Genomic DNA, 21,142 nt, shown 5'->3' on the forward strand with positions numbered 1-21,142 from the left:
GTGACCTCAGAAGATGCTAATGAGTCCCATGTTTTTCTGGAACTTCAGGCTTTTAACAGAAGCAATCAATTATTAGGATGTAAAGAGGATGATCCAAGGCCATATTTCTGCAATTCTAGCAAAACCAGTTGTACGTATCTGTCAGCTGCTTGCATGTTGCCTTGCTGTACTTTGGATTTGTGTAAACAGAAGACAAAAGTCTGTCGCTAAAACAAAAGAAGGCCATTCTGACATATTGGTCTTCCTCCTTGCATTTGTTTTTTTGTTGTTGTTCCAAATGAGGACCCTTATCAGTAGGTTTCTCTTCAAAACGCGTGCAATAAAATAAAAAAAGAAAAGAAAAACAGATGGAGACACCATCTGTAATCATACAAAGTGATTGACTCTTGATCTTCGTTTCCACATTGAGCTGGCATAGCACAGTTGAACCATGTTCAACCACCAATGTTTGGCTCTGTTTTGATATTCCTCGGTTTGCCCATCTCGGATGTAATTTGAGGGTGTGTGTGCGAGAGATGCTGGAGGACCGACAGGCTGGAAGCTCACTGATGACGTGTGGATGTCAGGGGCTGAGGCAGACTGGACGACAGGTGGCGCTGGGTCCACGCAGCAAGACGTGGGTGTTTGAGTCCTGCTGCACCAGCCCACAGGCTCACACAAACAAGGAGATGCACACACCCAGCATTGAGTGAGTCACAAAGACGATAAGCCTGGCTCTCTGCGCGCTGCAAGCTGCAAATGGCATGTTTCCCAAAAGAGATAAATAACATCATATGAATATTTCCATCTGGGCTTAAAATAAAGCAACATTTTTAGCATCCTCCTGTTAAAATGACCACTAAATTTGAGGTTTTCATTAAGAATGTTTAATGCTGAGACACCATAGGTAATATGATGCTGCTAATCTTGATGAGATTCTAACAGCTTGGGACTCCAGTCTGTTTATTTGATCTTGATTCCTCCTGTGAGGAGATGGGAAAAGGCAAGGAAGCATCTTTGAGATCATGTAAACATTAAACACAGGTCCCGTTGGGAGTAGCACCTACGCAACGCAGCCTTCCTGTGACCTGCATACATCAGCTGCTGCCTTGCTTTGCCTGTCACTAGCAGAGCTCCTCTGCCCAGGTTACCCCTGTCTCACGCCTTTGTTACATTTTTCCCATGCCTCTTTTGGTTACAAAACGGAAATCCCACTTTTTGTTTTTCCTTTTCCAAAGTGGAACCTTATTGGAAAGTACCTGTATGTCACACACATTCTCATGCACTTCTCAAAATGCACTGCTACTCGCTGCTTTTATTCAAGTCCCCCTTTAGTTAACAAGCCAACATACAAATCCACAGAAACCAAGCAGTGCTGTAAAGAATTTTTACTTCTCTCCCTCCTGCTTTTGAGCGTCCCCTTTCCCCCCTGCACCCCTGCTCTGCACAAACACATTCCTCACTTTCCCCTCCTTTATTTCGTTTTGGCTCATGCACACGTCTTTTGCTGGGAGAGCTGCTTGTTAGGTCCGTGTTATAATTTGATTGCCCCTGAATGAACATTTCAGTCTCAGGTTCTCCTTGAAATCCTGACAACCGTTGTTCTGTGCAGACAGAAGCATTTCTGTGCTTGAGTGTTGGGTTTTTCTTAATTTGTTAACATGACTCTAAAAGGCAGTATAGAGTAACAATAGTTTGATTTAATTAACCAGCGCAGCAGAGATGATAATTAGAGATGTGGCTCAGATATTATGCACAGAATTTCTTGGCTTGTATTTAGAAAAAAAGAGTTTGGCTGAAAACTGTAATCACACCAGCATATTCTTAAAGACACTTTAAACTAGATTTGTTATCCATGGTACAACTCCAGATTCAGTATCCCTTTATTCTTTATTAGGAGCATTTTAAAGGTGATTTTGAGGAGCCCCTGGCGCACAGAAGACAGAGAACACATTAAGGCCTGAAAGGCCAACAGATAAAGATTTGTACTCACTTATGTCCCTGACCTAACAGGTAAGAATGAAAGATTCGTCTGCGTAAAAAACAGAAACGTAGCACTTGAGATTAATTCTATTTTTGCTAAAGAGCGAGCCGGGCATCCTTGGGGATCATCTACAACCAGGTTGTCTTTCATTCAGAAAGAAATGAAAGAACTGGCATTTGCAGTGCGTGTGTGGGTGGGAAAAAGGAGGAGGTTGCCTGTATTTTCTATCACGGCCATCTATTTACTCCCCTCACTCTAGCAGCTCTGAATGTTGGATGCATTCCTGCATATAATTTATTTCAGATGTTTAGACGCAAAATGACTACGTGGGTGTCGAATTTTTTGGATCAATTTTGTGTTTCTACACGAAGGGGTTTGCAACTTTATGTGTAAATTTGTAAACAGAGGAATAGAAGGAGTCCCCCTTTTTTTAAAGCATGCCTTGGAGCATTTATTATTATTTTTTTACAAAAACAGACAGTAATTGAGGTGAAATGATGGGGACGAGGAGAAAATAGAGAAGCCTTCTCCCCTCCCCCTTCCTGTGCTTCTGCAGCCCCTTCAGTGTTTGATGTCACTCTGAAATGGCCAATCACAACCAAACGACTTCCCAGTTTTTCTGCCTCGCTCCTCCCGCTCCTTTGGTGCTTTATAAATGCCGTCACTACACTCTGCAGAGTCTACAATGTGCTGTGGAAGGGCCAGCAAGCACTGTTCAAAGAAGCAGCCACAGAGTGAAGCAAGCGAAGGAAAGAGTGTGAGTAGATTTTTGGATTTACAAGCCTTTCCTTGACACGTCCCTGCCATCGCAGCTTTAGTCGTTTTCCTCAGTTTCAGCTCAAACTTCTCTTTTTTTTTTAAATCTTTTTTTGTCTTTTTGTGCCTGCTTCTGTTTCTCCAGGCTGGAGCAGACGACAATTTTGATCCCGGAGACCAACGCTATTGACCAGTTGGGATCTGCGAGCCCACCCAAAATGGGCTGCACAACTGGACATTTTGCTTGCCAGCCACAGCCCCAAAGTAACTCTGGTCAGGAGACCCAGTCCCTGGAGACTGGTGCTAAAGTCCCCGAAGTACTCTCCTCCCTGGAGCGTTTGTCTCAAGCCACTGGAGGCATGGAGAAGTCCTGGTACCGCTGCATATTTCCTTTTGGAATAATCTCTTTGGTTATTGGGGTGGCAGGAACAGGGGTTACCTACACTTACAATGACCTACCACAGACTAAAGTGGTGTCGGTGGTCCTTTTAGTGATGGGCATTTTGCTCCTGTTGATGGCCACTGCATGCTGGACTGCCCACAAGAAGAAAAGACGGAAAAAGAAGGAAGGGGGTTCATTCACCTCCGAGCAGTGTCCCCTCTAAAGAAAGAAAGATCGCGGACACGAGTTTAAGAATCTCAAAAATAGAGACACGGCCAAAGCGTGGAGCCCATGGTCTGGCTAAAAAGTCTGCTCTTTACATCCTCTCAGTGCCAAAGCCCCTCTGTTCTTTATTCCAGAGTTTGGCTCAGCTCTCACCAGAGTTAAGTTAGGCTGGGAACTGAAGGACAGACAGACATGACACAGAGGATCTGTTTGGGCTGGACCACACTATTGGATTGGCAAAGGTGGGTCAACAATGCTTCACTCACACTTTCTTATCATTAGACAGCAGGTGTCCTGTGTCAAAACAACCCCCTGAGAGGGCCCGCACAAATATGCCTTGCAGACTGCATGCATATTTACATGCATGGATGGTCCCTTGGAACCCTATAGCTGATGGGAGCTCGCATGGACACCCAACCCGCTATGCAGAGCTGCTGTTGGAGTCAACGCTGCCGTCACTAAGCACGTCAGTCGCAGCATTCTTGATACAGGGATAGGTGACTCTCCAAGAGTCCAGAGGTGGGCCAGAGAGCAACCCGATACCCATCCAGAAGAGCAGGACACTCGCGTCAGTGGCCAGCGTCATTGGCTCATCCTGTGACACTGCAGCAATGTGTTGGGGGCTTTTTTTACGCCACGGGATAGTGGAACTTGAGTCCGGCAGGATCTTAATGGCATCTGCGTGGGAGATGAGCTGGACAGAGCAGAAGACCTGCTGGGGAAGTGCGAGGTTTTCAAGGGAGCTTAGACAAACTGGAACTTTGACTTCAGCACCAAGGAACTGTGGATTTGCACATATCACCGTGTCTACGCAAGAAAACCTTTTAGTCAAACTCTAAAAGGGTCTTTTGTAGCTTCAATCTCCTTTTGCGGAAGCATTAGGGACACTGACTGCTTGCCTTATTATCAGTGTGTGAACATTTTTCACCTGGCCTCGTAGTCAATGTGAGGCACCCCAACTCCACACAGGAGAGGCCAGGATTATTGAAGGACACTGCCCTAGGGGACATGCCACTGGAGGGACACTCTGACTGATCCTGCTCCTCTCCTGCTCCTCTAGCCCCTCCCGCTCGGTGCCTTGAGGAGGCACTCATGGAAAAAAGCTCTGAAACATTCCCCCCGTTTCCATCTGAACTTCTTAGAGTTTAACACCCCCTGCTCTTTCTCTCTTTCCCCTGTTTCCATCTGACACATATAACTCACCCATTTGTTTTGACATGGCTTTTTTTTCATTTGTTCATTGTTATGTAGCTCATTCAGTGTATTTGCCTTTCTTTACCAAAGAAATTTTGCTGTTCTCTTACACAGAAAACCCTGCATTGGTCTGAAAATAGAAAAACAGGCAGTTCTCCAGTGAATACAGACTTTTCTAAAGGCTCTGATTGACCGGGGTTTCCTTTTCCTGGACCTTTTCTGTCCAAGAGTAACTGAATGTAACGTGGCTCATATCTGTTATTAGGGGCTTTTTTTGCTGGTGTGTGGGCTCACTGGATGAGAAACACAAAGCCATTTCGTTCGTCTTCAACGCTCCCTCATGACACTGAGTGTAACTTTAGTTCACACCATCTGCCATTAGCACTCATGCGTTTTTCAAACCTGTCATTAATCAATGTTCCATTGATCGGTAATTCAAGGTGGAGGAGAACTAGTACGTGCATGTAGGAACGCACAACTTCAAGGACTGTCACAAGGGCCAGCATACCAGCTGTAGCAGTTGAAGCAAACACTTATCTGCCGCTGCTGACATGAGAAGTGTCAATCATTTTCATGGTGTCTCACATTGGATATTAAATATCAACTGGACTCCCTAAGTTTGACCACTTAGGGGGAAATTGTGGTAAAGTGACTCATGTGGGAGCTTACTGTAGGTGATCACCTTCTAGCCGCAGCTAGAATGTGATCAGCCAACCTTAACGGAACATAATTATAAATGAGGGAAATGATGCAGTACTAGATGCAGTTTCAACGTCAGTCAATCTGAAGCGATAGTCTCTAAAAAGGGATTTCACAGAATATCTTTTACAGAAGTAAAACCTAATATAACTTGTGTTCTGATGATGAAAACCTGGATGATTCATCAAAAATGAATTTACTAAATTTTTCGTCAAATGCCAAATTGTTCAAACACAAGGCATTGGTGTCAATCTAGTGAGCATCAATGAATCACAACGCAATTTTTTTGCAGAGACATCTGGGAAATTACAAAAGCACTGGATTGATTTTTTTATGTTTATTCAGACAATTCAAAAAAAATGTGGCTTTATAGAGCACTTACCGGGGAATAGTGAGTTAATTCAGACCATTGAATGAATGGTCTCAATTATACAATTATACAGTCAAATACCATTGACTGTATAGGAGAACTGGACTGGTTGAGTGAGTGTGAAGGCACCCATAGAAAATGACTTTTTCCAATGAAATTAAGTCGATTCAGTCGCTATTTTTTTCGCAAAATAGATTACATCAGTAAGCAGTGATTGGTCCGAGTCGGTCTGAGTCATTGTTTCTATGGAAACCACTGTCGCCAATTAGGAGTGAGCTTGTTGGAAATCTACAATCCTTCCACTGAAAACGGCCCTGAAGAAACATGCCAATCAAACGCAAGACGTTCCTCTTTTATTGAGGCATCTGATTGGTCTTTTTATAACTTAAGTAACTTGAACTACAGCAAAAATATCATGAAAAAAAGGTAGCAGAGCAAGAATTGTTAATTTGACAAAGACAATGTCTGAATAATAACGGTTTATTTCTCATCAGAAGTCTATGGAATTTCAGCTTTTTGGGACCAGCCAGCTCTTCCAATTTGGAATGAAAGATGGGCAGAGATTGCCCAATCCAGTTCTCATATACAGTCAATGATTTAAACACAGTCATGGTGTTCTTCACCACGCCAATGTTTAATTGTACCACAATGAAACTAAATAGAATAAGTGATAGTTTAGACAAACGATTTTAACTGGGTGGGGCAAGCGCCAGCAAAGACAAACAGAAACACAGACTACTGGTGAGGTACACGCTCTACTTTTTTGCCTTGGGTTATATGTGTCAGTGCAAATGTCACATGTCTAGTGCACACTGACTATTTTATGTTAGTGTAGTTACAGTGCTAATTCTTGGAGCTATGTTGTGCCAGTAAGAGACTTATAGACACTGACCAGATATGATTTCATTGAAGATGTAAAGTGATTTGCCCTCTGCCTTCTGAATTATTCAAAGGGAAAATCTACCTCTCTCTGCTGCAGGGATTTCTTTCCCTCTCTCAGAAGACAGCTTTGCTGTTCGCTTTTGCTGTTTGTCACTCTAGGAAGTGACACAAAAATATTTGGTTATATGTTGCCTCTAACAGTTGGTGCTGTAAATAATACTGTTTTTTTTAAATGTGTACTGTATATTTTCACTTACATGTAAATTTAAGCTCCTTATGTATGCACCGCATTTAATAAATGTCCTGTGAACACGTTTACCCCTGACTGAATTTTTCTGCAAAGATTTGTGTCTGGAAGAAAACCTTTTATTTGATTTTTTAATAGCAGTTTTTCTGAAGGGTTGCAGAAATGACTCCTGCCCTGATTGAACTGGACGAATCTCTTGACAGGGCTAAAAATACAGAAGACAAACGAGGAGTGGAAAGACAATGCATTGTTTAGACTGTGGAACAGATTGATTACAATTGCCCCTTCACGTTTCCCCGAAACACAAGGCACATCTGTAGCTGGTTGAATCACCTGAAGCTTCCCTTTGCAGCTGAATATAGACACATTGTCATATGGTCTCTTCCAAGATGGAATGACTTGCTGTGATACGCACATGACATCTTGTCGTTAAGAAAACAAATGGGCCCCTGTTACCTAGAATAAATGACACCCCCTACTGGTAAAGAACCTTCACAGAGACACTGGCATCCAATACTGTTTTACAGGCTGCAAACGGAGGTAAATCTGCTTATGTCAGTGGAAGTTTCTTTCACATTTTTAGTATGAAAAAATAACTTTTTGTTATATGCTGACGGCAGCTGAGGAACCAAGGTGGGTGTGGAGGGAACCATGTTTAGATCTTGCTACAGGGTGGAGGGGGCTAACAGGGACAAAGTGCAGATGGGTGGAAGTGGTCATTTGGATTGCAAGGGTCAGCACAGATCACAGGAAACCAGATGGGAGCAACTCATCCGCCTCTTTATCTCCAGGGTTTGGCTTCAGACCCAAGCATTCAGCACAATTTTGGCCCACATGCAGCTGAATTTTACAAAGCTGACAAAGGTTCAGAAACATGCAGCATACGCCGCAACATGACTTGATCAAATCTGGCCATGAGCCACTGGTGGCCTGATGGTTTTATTAACCATCGATTCAAATCAACAGCATCTGTGTAAAAGATGAATGTGTCTGTTTTTGATTAGTCACTGCCTCCAGCAGCTGTCTAATGCTACCTTGGTGATGAGATAGGGGATTGTTTTTGGGATAGCTGCTTTTGGAGACAGGTATAGACTGAAACTGCACAAGGCTGACCAGACATTCAAATGCAATTAGATGTTAAATTTTATTAAAATGAGTCTTTCTGTAGTTATAGTAATGCAAACAAATGTGGGGAAAAGCAAGTGAATGGAATGGTATCTGAACATGAAAAAACACAACTTCAAATTATGCATCAGTCATTTCAATTTCCAATATGCTGTTTATTTTGTCCTTAGTCTATTCGTTTTAGGAGAACAAAACCATAAAGAAATAAAAAGTCTAATTTCCAGATGTGCTACGACATGTTTTTTTGGAACAATTTTACAACTGGATGCTTTTGATGGAGAAAATCAAAATGTCATTTTTAAGACCCCATTATGCTGCCTATTTGTTATCATTTACTTTGTGGGGTTTTTTTTACCTGAAAGTGGCTGCGATGGGTTGGAGTTTCTATGGAAACAGTGCATCCAGTTGAAGATGTCACAGCCCTTGCCCTGACTGAGGTCACTCAAGATAATTTGATTTTGCTGCATCTCCAGTGTTAAATAGAGCAAAGAATATTTCCCATAGTGAGTTAAGAGGAAATACACTTTCTTTATTGTGCAAGTCAAGATAAAAATGGGAAATAAATAATATTGCCGTGGAACCTTTTTTGACACTTCCAAAAGCCTTTGCCCTCTTAAATGTAATTACTGAGTAGTAGCTTTGTTTGTAGCGATGAGATTAGGTGAACAGGTGATGAACCGATCAATAGAAGGCTTGAAAGCAACAAAGGACTGACTGTGCACTCTGGTCCTTTATAACCTCCTTCCAAAAACTAGCAATCAAGAGGACACTATTCAGCTAACAGAGAAGTTTATTTATCGTCAATAGAGACGCAACAAAAAGGTCTTAATCATGTAGTTTTCTCCGAGGCAGCTGCAATAGAGGCCAAACCAATCTGTTGCTTTCATTCATTCATTTGTGTTGTCGGTCACATGGTTACTGAGATGTGAAGTGATGTGTTTTTGTGTGGGTTGGAGGGGGGGGACTCGTTTTTGTTATCTCGTTAGGACTTTTGCTGGTATAAACAGAAACCTTGTCAGGGTTAGAAACCCTTTTGGGTATGAAAGATTGGTCCAAATGAGGCAGGATGTAATTGCTGGATTCCTGGGTATGGGGGCAAAGGTGTACATGGAGGTTAAACTATGGTAAACTAGAACCTTAGGGGAGGAGGGGCAAAATCCAATAAAGCCAGGATATTATATAAAGATTTGTGTAAATCCATGTTTTGCTCTCAAAACTGCAGAAAAATAATATATCCTTACATTTTTTTCAAGAACTGCTAATTATATCAGGAAATTTAAATTTGCATTTAGAGTAAAGAGAAAACAACAACGCTTGTAAATTTAAATCAAAAGTTAAGAAGTTAAAGGTTTGCACAATACCAAAACATAAAAATAAATAAATAAAACTAACAAAGAAAAATGTACATTTGTTGTTTTTTATCTTATTTACTTAACAGTGAGCTTTTGGTTCAAACTTATTCTCCACAGTTTGAGTACCAATAACGTAGTTGGAGCTGTTTTTTTTTTTTTTAAGTTCTTCTATTATACCACTGTGGGGAGGGTTAATTTGTAGCTGTCCCTTTAAAAGCGGTACCTTTAAATTGTCTATTTTATGTGACTACATATCCCATGGTTCACTTCAAAATGGTCGCTCTGTGGACAGCTTCATATTCAGGTCATCCAATTATTTGTGCTTTTGGGCGAGCGCGTACTTCGAAAAGGCATTACGTTATCCAATAGAATTCTCTACTTTTCCAGTTTATACCGTATGGCCAACCACAGCCTTCGCTCTGCGGGATGACCAATCGGAAAGTCTTGATGCAACGGATGGGCGTCACCACTTTTCACCAATCAGATTAAACAATGAGTTTAAACCATGGGCGCGGGCGGTCCTAGACCGCTTTCGGGGCGGGGCCAAATGTGGACACGCTTGGATTTGAATTCAGGCAGGAGCTAACAATTTATAGGATGTTAGCTGGTGATAGAAAGACAGCAGATATCGTATCATTCTTAATTTAGTTTTCTGACAAAAGCAGCAAATAATTTTGCTTGTTTTAGGTGGTGTCGTCACTCATTATACGCACTTGTTCCGTGTTGTATCTCCATACATCGGTCTTGAGCCACTTGCAATGAAAGCGGGCGGTAAGTAGATTTTAAAAACTTTCTTCCTACTAATATTTATATCTTCCGTGAAACAATAGTTAAATATTTTGCCTTTTATGAATGTAAATATATAGTCTGTCTTTATTTGTAAGTATTCAGAGAGTGCAGTGAAATTTAGCAACTAAGTAAGCGATGTACTAACAAAACTTGTTCTATTTAAGTTAATACAAACCTAAAATCAAAAATAAAGTCCATAACCTTTAAATTAATCTAGCTTGTTTGTTGTAGTAGTATTTAAATATATATAACTATAAACTAGATTTAAAAATAAAGAACTCAAGCTTCAATCGGAATACGGGAGGGAAATTTGGGCGCTCATCTGATTCGATTTCTTCAACTCAGAAACTTACTTCAAACTATTTTTCTGCGATTATTCAGGTGCAATGTATATTTAACACAACATTTTTTTAAATGAATCCTTATAAAATGGTTGGTGTTTGTTTAAATCTTTATCATATTTATTCAAATATGCAGAGAAGGCCACACGAGGGTGTCAAACGTTTGTCATCTTCATGATGGAGGGAGTTGAGAATTTACTGTCATTTATCTTGAAGGGTCTTCATATTTTCAACTTTTTATCCTTAATTTTCATCTATTTACAAAAATATGACCAAAATAGTGTTTAACTGTATTTTATGAAACTTTATGCTAAGTGAAAAAGTTATTGCTGTAGAGACGAGGCTTGCTGTAGAATCTTATTTCTTTCTTTTTTACATTTTTTTTTAAAATAGGATTTGATTATTCTTGATTATTTTTTTATTTTATTTATGACCATCTTGACCAAATAACACAAGAGGAGGCAACTGCCTCTAAAATGCCTTTATAATGATGTGCAAATATTGATTTTCGCACAGATGTGAGAATGAGTTTTTCGCATTACCCTGTGAAGTGCTTTTGTACACTTGAATGAAATTCTGTACATTTCTGCGTGCATTAAAGATGCTGCTCTAGAGATGCATCCACAAATCCATGTATTGATGACTTTTTCCTCCCTTCCTCTGTCTACAGTTGTCCACTGCCGTTGTTCAAAATGTTACTCGGTTCCAGTGCGGAAGCGGGTTCGTAAACGCTCGTCGTCCCTAACGCTGCTGTCTCTGCCTGAGGAGATTCTTCTCTGTGTGCTTCAGTGTCTGTCTGCAGAAGACCTCCTCTCTGTTAGAGCAGTAAGTAATGATGTATGCATTTGAATTGTGCAGTTTGTTCTTTAACATATGTGCTGCATTTTGTCAAATCTCAAGTGACTGTTCTTTGCGCATCTTGTGACTAAAAACTATAAAGTTTCTTTTTGTTCCTGCTTTTGTTAATCTTATTTTGTTTTGGTTGTAGGTTCATTCCCAGCTGCGGGATATTGTAGACAACCACTCCAGTGTGTGGGCCAGGGTCAGTTTCAGAGACCGATGGCCATCCCCCAACACCTTATGGCTATTTGAAAAGTATGGTTCCCTCTTACAAAAAAAGAAAGAAATTCACTGTTCTGACTGCTTGTCATTTATCGAGTTTTTAACTGCAATTTTTTTTTTCTCAATCTAGAGCTGCAGAAAAAGGGAATTTCGAGGCTGCTGTGAAACTTGGGATTGCTTATTTATACAATGAAGGGCGTAAGTGCACTAAAGGCTACATTTCCTGAGCAGTATGTATTTTAATCAAAGACAAAATGCTCTCGTTCTCAAGAGCAATAACACAACATAACATCAAAAACACCTAAAGACAGCTTTACACTATCAAGGGGTCTTCAATCGCATCCTCAAGGCATCATTATACATTGCTTGCAGCCTCTGCATCCTCAACAACTTTTAATTACCCACAAGTGGGCAGTATATGAAGTATGCATTAGGAGAAAAAAATATAAAACTTGCCTTTGTGTGCGTCTTCCAGCACTATCTACCTCAGAACGGTATATTTAAGATGCTCGACTGGCGTCTAACAGGAATATTTCAAAAACACATGGTTAAAAAAAGTCAGAAATTTTTTTTTTATAGCTTAAGACACTTATGAGTTTGTCTTGATATGAACCTTTTCTACTGTCTTCCCTTTTGTTCTTCAGCGTTGCTGAGTGATGAAGGGCGAGCGGACGTCTGCGGTCAAAAGGCCTCCCACTTCTTTAGCCTGGCGGAAAGCGTGCGCTCCCCCAAAGCCGACCCATTCACTTGGGTTTTCATCCGTCCGCCGTGGTCACCCACCGGCAGCTGCTGCAAGGCCGTGGTGTTCGATCACCTCAAGGCCGAGTGCGATACTAACATGGTAGGTGCTGCTGCTGCTGTTGTTGCTGCTGCTGTGGCTCCATCGAGTCCATCCTGAGGAGCCCTGTATCTGTGTTTCTTTAATCTTTAGCTTTGTCTTCTATATTTGACAGACAACAATATGCTTAGAAAAAATCAGTCTAAGGTCAGTGGAGGGTAGAATCTGGGTTTTAGGTGCTTATTATCAGCAGATTACATTTTAGCAGAAAAATGATGGCCTTGATGGTCTATTTTCTGCTCCTGGAAAACACTGACACTAGTTCCTGCTGAAACTATTACTAGCATATCGATTTTAATGCGTTTACACACACCAAAGTACTTTTATCGATCTATTTTTGGTGGAGATTTTTCATTCTTTCCATGTGTTCCATTATTGATTCTTGTGCTTCCTCTGCAGGAGAAGAAGGGTCCCTTGTTGCACTGTTTGGCCAGAGTTCTGCTGCTGTTTGAGGTGAGTAAAAAAGCTGGGTTAAATCTGGTTGTTTAGGGCGTTGTTGGTTCAGTTTCTGTCTGCATGTCATGAATATGTGTGCTGTTTGTCATGGGGGACTGTGTTGGGTTAGTTGTTAGGAGCCCACACAGATAAAATCATTGTTTTTGTCTGTTCTATGTAACTGATTCTTATTCACAGAATCACTGTTTGTCTGTGTTTACGAGCATGTTTTTCCCAATCAATTTTTAAGCACAATGTTTTAGGCGATTTTCATAACGTTTGAGGGATTTTCATCTTCTTTTTTTTAGGATGATGGGAGAAGATCAGAGGCCATATCGATGCTGGAGGAGTCGTCACAGGCTGGCTGTCTACAAAGCTCATACCTGCTGTGGCTGCACAGTCGTAAAGATGCTGTAAGCTCAAATGGATCCCTCTGTAAATCCTAATACTGAAACCGGGCCTTTGCATATCTGTCAAAACTGGTTAAGTCCCCTCAAACCACTTCTGGAAGGAGTGGATTTTACCAGATCACTGTTAACAAAAGGACAATCCAGCTTTATCTCACAAAATGGAAATAGCAGTAAAAATAGGCGGGAATCAAACATTTGGAGTCAAAAGACATTTTTAATTGAGAGCAAACCAGTAGTTAAGCTGAATTGTTGTGCAAAATGCACATTCAAGCATCAGTTTTAGTCATTTTTTCTTGAAAAGGAGCATTTCTTCTCTCCTTTCTTGCATATTTTGCCACTGTGCAACCTCTATCTTGTAGCCAGACTTTCCATATGTGGAATGGGAATGTTTGAAACGGCTTCAGTATCACTGCATCATAACAACAGTCTCACAGCATACGAGTTTCCAAACCGTTGTCCCGGCCTTTTCCTCCCTCCTGGCAATCACTTTGGGTGAAGTAGCCGTCAAACCTGACCTGTTGGTGTGAAAGTTTCACTGGTGCTGTGGTTGTCCTTTTGTTTGGTTCTTTCCTTATCAGTTTAGTTTATTGATGAGCGACCTCATTATCAAATGTCAGTATTACAATGTGAAATAGTTAAATAATCTCTGAATTTCTCTGAAACTGGTGTTTTTCTTGTGTCTGATTATTAGGTGTTGGATCCAGGAAGGTACCTTCAGAGTGTACGAACCCTCAGGGACTATGCAGGCAAAGGATGCTGGGAGGCACAGGTATGGAGTTAGCGCTTTCTTAGACAGTCGGGAATGTTGTTCTCTTTGCTCCCTATGGTCTTGTAAATCAGAAAAACAAGTTTTATCTTTTGACAACATTTCATCATTTTGATTCATGTAGAAATCCTCTTTGACGTGCTATCATGGCTTTTCTGAAGGGCTTGACAGTTGTTGACATGCTCGTTTTTTTCCCTTCATCTCCCTGCTGAATTATAATAACGTGACTCATCTGAATTGTAAGATCTGCAATTATAGCTGTAAGCTGGTGTGGGACAGTTCGACAAATTGTCACACCCTTTTTAGTGAAAAACAAAAGTTCTAACTTTGGGGGTCTTTCCTCAGTTGTCTCTGGCTAGAGTGTGCAGCACCAGGAACCCGCTGGGGTTAGAGTCCAAAGCCTGCTCGGACATCGTGGCCCAGCTCTTCAGCTCTTCCTCCGTAGCGACACAGCACAGCACTCCGGGCCTCCTGAGAAGAGGCATTAAGGACACTATGAGGTATATGGGACAAAAGAACTGAGCCCCATGCTGCTGGGTTTATTATGTAATATCAGAACATGTGCACAGTTAACCTTTTTGATGACTCACTGTTATGATTTGGTTGAGTCAGCCAAAGGCCTCTCTAAAAACAGCACATTTTTTAAAGCAATAAACTCTATATTGTATTTCAATTTGACATTAACTCCATATATTTATCAAATTTCTGTATATGCAGGTATATCTTGGTGGACTGGCTTGTGGAGGTCACCACCATGAAGGACTTCTCCAGCCAGACGCTGCATGTGACGGTGAGCTGCGTGGACCGTTACCTGGCTCTGCGGTCTGTCCCTAAGGCACGCCTCCAGTTGTTAGGAATCGCCTGCATGGTTGTTTGCACACGGTGAGGACTCTCAAAAGCATATTTAGGTTAATATCCCCTCTGGATCGTGTTTTCTTGTTTTAATTAATGTTTAAATACTTATTTTTTTTTAGATATATTAGTAAAGAAATCTTGACCATACGAGAAGCTGTTTGGCTCACAGACAACACCTACAAATATGAAGACCTGGTCCGAATGATGGGAGAGGTTGTGTCTGTGCTGGAAGGAAAGATCCGGGTTTGTGTTGAAACTATTGATATGGAAAATCATGTGTTTGGAGTTTTTGTATTCTAATTTTTGCATTTCCTCAGGGGGCCACTCTGCTGGATTATGGGGAAGTGCTGCTCTATCTGCTCCCCCTGGAGAGGCGAACCACTCACCTGTTCAGCTACATCTGTGAACTCTCGCTGCTCTATTCCGCTCTCTCCGCACCGCCGCCCGCCAAACTGGCCTGTGCCGCACTTCTGCTTACACGAGCACTACATCATTATGGTAATAACAATCACTGCTTACACACACATGCAACAGGACTCACATTGCAACAATGTTTGAAAGCAAATTAATTTATAGTTTTGTTTGTGTGTTAAGTTTATGTTCACCTCCGTGGCTTTTATGTCCTTCACTCCTGCAGGCCCCGTCTGGCCGACGCTATTAGCCGACTACACGGGATTTTCCAAGCAGGACCTCATCCCCCTTTCTGTGCTGCTTTATGTCAAGTGGTAGGTTTTTTAGTGCTAATGTTGAAGCTTCAATCTTGATGTCAAAACTTTGAGTTCCTACAAGATCTATGTTGTTAAAGTCCCCAACACACGGGGTTCGTGACGTGCATTCAAGAACGCGCTAATCGTTGGTTCTTGAACGCATGTTTAGCCCATGGTGTTCACACTGGACAAGCAGGGAGGTACTTCAATTTTTATTTATTTTAATTATTTTTTGCTACTGTTGACTAGCGCTCCTACAAATGGAAGAGAAATTGGTGCGAAATGTCAAAGTGGTGCTAATCTTGCTCCAGGCCTTTACTTTCACAGCTCTATTCCAATATATGTATGACAAGATATTCCAATATAGAAAAGACTATGTGTCATATATCTCCATCCGGATATTATTATTCATTTCTCCTCCATGATCAATTTTTAAACAATTGACACTTCCGTGAATTAAAAGGGGCATCATCCATAGGTCAATACAAATCCAAAGCTAGTTTGACTCTACACTTGTTCAATTGCGTACGCAGAGTGCAAAAACAGTCTAAAAGCTAGCATAACTACTTATGAACGCAAACTTTAAACACGGAAACCCATAAACACACGATTAAGTGCGTTTGCATAGACTTTTCATCAGAAGTAGTCGTTTGCTGAGTCCGGTGTGTAGCTTCACACCGACTCCCACACAGATGTAACCATGTGGTTGTTTTGTTTATTTAGAAATAAGATAAGAAGAATTGATTGGTTACACGTATGAATGTTTTCAGCATGCCCGTATTGATCAGACATTGACATTGATTAGGTAAACTAACGGTACTTGTTTCCAAGAGATTTGGGAGCATTGAGCTTAAGCAAACATATATACACAAGGTAATGTGTAATTGATAATAAAAGGGTTTCAAATTTTTTAGCTGCTCCTGATTCACAACAATTTGAATAAAGAAATACTCAGAAATGCAATTCTCAAGCTTTATTTTCTATATATGTCCTCCATCATCAGAAAAAGGCCACAAGAACATGTTAAAAACACCCAAAACACATTTTAATAGAGTGGGTGTTTAATATACCGTAGTTTACTTTCCACTGCTTAAAAGTCTCTTTTGCAAACAACATGGCATTTCCTCCACTCATTGGTTTGTTTGCAGTTCTCACTGCCAATAAACCACTCAAGATGTCTCAAAAAGGTCACCTGAAAGATGAAGCCAGGGGCCGTTGCATTAAAAAGCTTAACTCAGCCGAACTCTGGCTCATCCCTAATGACAAAATCAATATTACTGTACTGAAATGCTGAAATCCATAATCTTACCAGATGTTTAGCATGGCGGCATGTGTCGGCACCTAATAATTTTTAAACAGCAGAGAAACTCTCAGCTGCATCCTCACATTCGGATAGCAGCTTCTTTTTTTGCTCCCACAGAAGATAATGTGTTGCCATGCTTACTGTTGTCGCCTGAAGGGCAAGAAAGATGTGTGATGACACACCGTCTGCTGTCAGAGGATCATCACTTTTGCAGCCCAGAGAAAGTTCAAATGTGCAAAGGGCAGAGCATCTTTTAAGATTCCTTGACCACCAGCCACACCTGCCGCACAGTCGGTGGCATTGGATTCAATGAAACAACAGAATATCTACCTTCATGCTGAATTGAAATTCTGCCTTACTTTCATGTTTCCAATCAAAAAAAAAAGAAAAGACACTGGGCTGCAAACAGTGCAAAACAGTTCACTTGTGAGGTCACGTGCATACCCTCTAAAGATGGCACTGGTTTCCTTTTAAATTATTTAATGGAATTGATTTACCGGTAGTTCATGTTATGTGTGACACTTCAAAAAATAATAGAAGCAAAAGTTCATAGTTCAAATTCCAGGATGTTGTGCATCATCATTTCATTCTGTGGTATGTCTGTGCTTTTCATTGGAAATGTGTGAAATTTGTGGTCAAAATCAGTGATTCTTTAAATCATTATAGATTTATACTTAGTTTTCTCCTTAAATTGCTCAAATGACAGTTTATATGAGTAAGATATATATATGGAAAGCGTTGAGATTTGTTTGTATAAATGGATAACAGGGATGCAGAAATTACAATTCGTCTCATCAGTTTTTTGTCTCTTTAGTTTCAGTGAAGACGTTCCAAGAGATTACAGACACGTGTCTCTCACTGGAGTGAAGCAGCGATTTGAGGATGAGGCTTTCCACCAGATCAGCAAGGAAAAGGTTCGCATTTCTGTGCTCATTTTACTAAACAGATCAGCTAAATGGGTTTGCTTTGCGGCATGTTTGTTGCTGGTTTTAGCTTATGCATGATTAATCAATTCATTTAATGCCCCCAACAAGGTGATGGATTTCAAAGAGCTCTGTCAAATATTGGAGATTCCTGAAGTGGAGCCTGAGATGGAGCCTCCCAGTCCCACCAGTGGTCAACCAGCAGACATCCACACCTTCCTGGCCTCTCCATCCAGCACTAACAAGAGGTGAGGCAAAAATAACTCTGCGGTGAAACCAAAATCCATCATGGATGATCCTCTTTACCATGAGACCATGTCAGCTTCCTGTCAGCTATTAGACTCTACAGCCCTTCATAGACACTGGACAATTGTTTTTTTTAAGTGTATTTTAGTGTTACCTATAATATATCTGCTGTTTTCATAGGGCTATGGTAACAAGGTAGTGTCCCCTTTGTGAGATCAATAAAGTTTTATTGTATTCTATTCTAAAATTTGAGCAGATTCAACATAAAAGTCTCCACCTAATTACTTCAATTGTACTGCCAGTTCAGCACATTTAGTGTAAAAATGAAAGAGATGACTACTACTCACTCTGAAAATAGCCCAATTTTGATGTAATTTCATTTTTAAATACTTTTTTCTGACAGATTTCCTTAAAGAAATCACGTTGTGACTACCACACATTTAAAGATCATTTTAACAACGGATTTATTTTTTGAAATGTTTCTTTTATATATAAAAAGCCAAAGTTGCATAGTGAGTGAAAAATCCATTTAGAGCTGAGTTCCTTTTATATTTTAGTCTTGGGCTTAAAATTAAAGTTGTTTTGTGTCATGTATGTTTTAATTATTTTGTAAAGGATGACTAATTTTAAAATCCTCCATAAGACTGATCTCCTTGGCAGTTAAATGACCATAGCCCCTGCCGTCTTTCTTGCTCATTTCTCATGGCCACTGTGACAAACAAACGTGGGAACTCTTTATCCAGAAGATGTTTTATTTTCCACCATCTGTGAGCGGCTGGTATGACTCACTGTACCCCCTCTGTTCTTCAGGAGACGGGATGACTGCATGCGGGCCAGCAGAGGCAGCCTGGTAGGCACACCAACAGCGGAGCTGTCCAATCAGGAGGAGATGCTACTGGGGGACATACTGGACTGGAGTCTGGAGTCTTCGTGCTCTGGTTATGAGGGTGACCAAGAGGAAGAAAGTGAGATGGAAAAAGATTCTGACAGTAAGTATGAAGTCATCAGTGGAAAAACTACAGATTCATTTGCTCTGGGACTAACTGAAAATTTAAAAAGTGAGTCTTATGGTAAATATTGAATGTTGGTTTTATTTATTTGTTTCTCCAAAGCTTCTATGATCTCAATCAACCTGCATCCGCTGGGTAATGAAGAAAACCGTCTAGAGCATTGCAGAGCTCTGTCCAGCGATGAAGACAGTATTTGTGAAGCAGAAAGTGAGGTAAACAATATCTGTCAAGGACACAACTCCACCTCCTTATCTCCAGACCTTCACAGTTCAGGATACTCGTCCGTCCAGAGTGTGAGCCCATCGTCCTCCTCCATTATGCCATCCCCAGTCAAGACATTTACGGGCTCGCTGGGTGTGGCCTCTGCTAACGCCCATCCGGGATTCCGCCTCCTGGTGCCCATGCAGAGGCACCGGGGCACCTCCAGCAAACAAGTGAAGAGAAAAAATGCTGCAGCTCATAGTGGAAGTGAGATGGAAAAATAAGAGGAGTATCATACCGATGCAGGGGTTCTGAGCCTGTAAATATTTGGTTTATTGAGCTCAGGTTGATCCATTCCAGTCCACTGCTCAGCTTTTCACCAAAAGCACTTTTTAATGGTATTCTTGATGATATATCTGGTGCCAATGAGTCTGCACTGATCAGGCAGCTGCTTGCAAATCAAAAGATTCAGACTGTACAGACAAGGAATGGGAAGCAAACATTAAAAAAATGTTGGTTGATAAACAAACAGCATAAATGACATGGAAATTTGTCTTTCCATAAGGTTACGTTACAGTGACAAGTTTCTTGGCACAGAGAAACAAAAACACTTCCTACAAAAACCACTTTGAATGTGACTTGACTTTTCTCAGGAGTCTAAAACAATGGTTGTCACTTGGTTTACAGCTTCTACAACAGCCTATCTCAGATTATGATTGATAGTTGGAAAATAAAATCCAACCGTAGGGGAATTTTTTTTCTCCCACTTTGGTTTATTGTTTGTTGTCCGTTCTTATTTTTCCTATTAAAAACCAAGCTGTTGTGTTTTTGTGACTGAGTTTAAGGCAATTTGCCTGTACAAGAATTAATCTTGTATTTGTCATGTCTGCATCAGAAGTCCATAGAATATGATACTGGTAAATCCTCTGTGTGTCTCCATACTTTTTTTTTACCAAAGGTACTGTGGTTTCATCTGTTTGGATGTATATCTGCACATAAGAATAGAAGAAAAACTGAAATTACTGGTCTTCTTGGAAAAAAAAAACAGTTGTGCTGTCAAACATTTTCTTTTTTTAAGTTGTGGCAAACTAATCCCATCAGGAGCCCTATTCGTTACGTTTTTCACTAGGCTGTGTTGATAATGACAAACTCATAACTAGATGGATGATTCATTAGAGGCCTTGTTTTTTTTTGTTTTTTGTCTCCTTCATACTGCACAGTCATGAATATTCAGTGTTTGAAGCAACACAAAGCTACAATGCTGAGTTGTACTCTTCCTCACATCTTGATCAGGTCCAGCACTTTCATCGTCAGGAGTGCAAACCCCTTGAAATGTAAAAGTTCTGATGCTTGAACAATCAACACAAAAGTATTAAAACAGTTTTGCATTTCTTTTTATTCACCCAAATGGAAGCTGGACGGGTTGTTGCACATTGGGGTTTCATAGAACTGTGCATCCTTTCAGGATACAGAGTGCATGACTTCCAAGTGACTGTGACTAACTGTGAATACATGTTTTTATGTACATAGTAAGATGTATAAATGGCAAACTAAATATGGAAAATGCCACTACCTTACATTGTTTTCTCTCTCCAAAGAGGTAGGTTTCTATGTACATTTTTTAAGTACATTGTTTTTCAAGACAAAGTATGTTTTTGTATTTTTTAAAGTTCAAATAAAAACTTTGAAAACATGGGGTTTAGTTTCTTATTTGTGTTTTTAATTATATAAATAATAATGCAACTGTAGGTATTTAAACACTAAAGTTGAACGCCCTAAAATGGGTTTGTCTTATATCATGTACTTTTAGTTTTGTTTCTTGTTTGCTTACAACTCAATAATTCCTTTTAACTTAATGAAAAAGTAGCACAATTACTCGCAAAAAAAATCATCAATAAAGAACAAGAAAAACGGTCTGTAGTGCTCTAAAAATATTAATACTTTATTATATTATTTCTATTTACAAATACATTATTTCAAGCAAATTAAATTAATTATAAGTAAACAATCTATAGAGAGAAATAGGTTTTAGGTACATCCACGTGGGTGCAAGCGAAACCT

At 40.4% G+C, this 21,142-nt stretch overlaps 1 protein-coding gene and 1 long non-coding RNA gene across 2 annotated transcripts; both read left to right on the forward strand.

The window, feature by feature from the left end:
• The first annotated feature begins 2,618 nt into the window (after positions 1-2,618).
• LOC101175482 (uncharacterized) lies at positions 2,619-6,789 on the forward strand. Its single transcript, XR_909156.3, has 2 exons — positions 2,619-2,720; positions 2,865-6,789. It is a non-coding gene; the product is annotated as an uncharacterized LOC101175482 (long non-coding RNA).
• A 2,852-nt stretch (positions 6,790-9,641) lies between these two features.
• On the forward strand, positions 9,642-20,774 carry ccnf (cyclin F). Its single transcript, XM_004071660.5, has 17 exons — positions 9,642-9,966; positions 10,996-11,150; positions 11,314-11,420; positions 11,518-11,585; positions 12,032-12,228; positions 12,625-12,678; positions 12,969-13,073; positions 13,762-13,839; positions 14,182-14,336; positions 14,554-14,718; positions 14,811-14,934; positions 15,009-15,189; positions 15,329-15,416; positions 17,516-17,615; positions 17,736-17,872; positions 18,681-18,859; positions 18,983-20,774. The coding sequence occupies exons 1-17, from the start codon at positions 9,954-9,956 to the stop codon at positions 19,363-19,365; spliced, it is 2,289 nt and encodes a 762-aa protein (XP_004071708.2). The 5' UTR covers positions 9,642-9,953; the 3' UTR covers positions 19,366-20,774.
• Positions 20,775-21,142: the final 368 nt, after the last annotated feature.

Source organism: Oryzias latipes, chromosome 8, assembly GCF_053564925.1.
Source record: "Oryzias latipes strain Hd-rR chromosome 8, Olatipes_Hd-rR_3.1".
Classification (NCBI taxonomy): Eukaryota; Metazoa; Chordata; class Actinopteri; order Beloniformes; family Adrianichthyidae; genus Oryzias; species Oryzias latipes.

Excerpts from the sequence above, each read along its gene's own strand:
- ccnf (XM_004071660.5), top strand. Across the intron at positions 14,337-14,553 it reads GGCATTAAGGACACTATGAG|GTATATCTTGGTGGACTGGC; the intron begins GTATATGGGACA and ends CTGTATATGCAG. Across the intron at positions 15,190-15,328 it reads ACGAGCACTACATCATTATG|GCCCCGTCTGGCCGACGCTA; the intron begins GTAATAACAATC and ends TCACTCCTGCAG.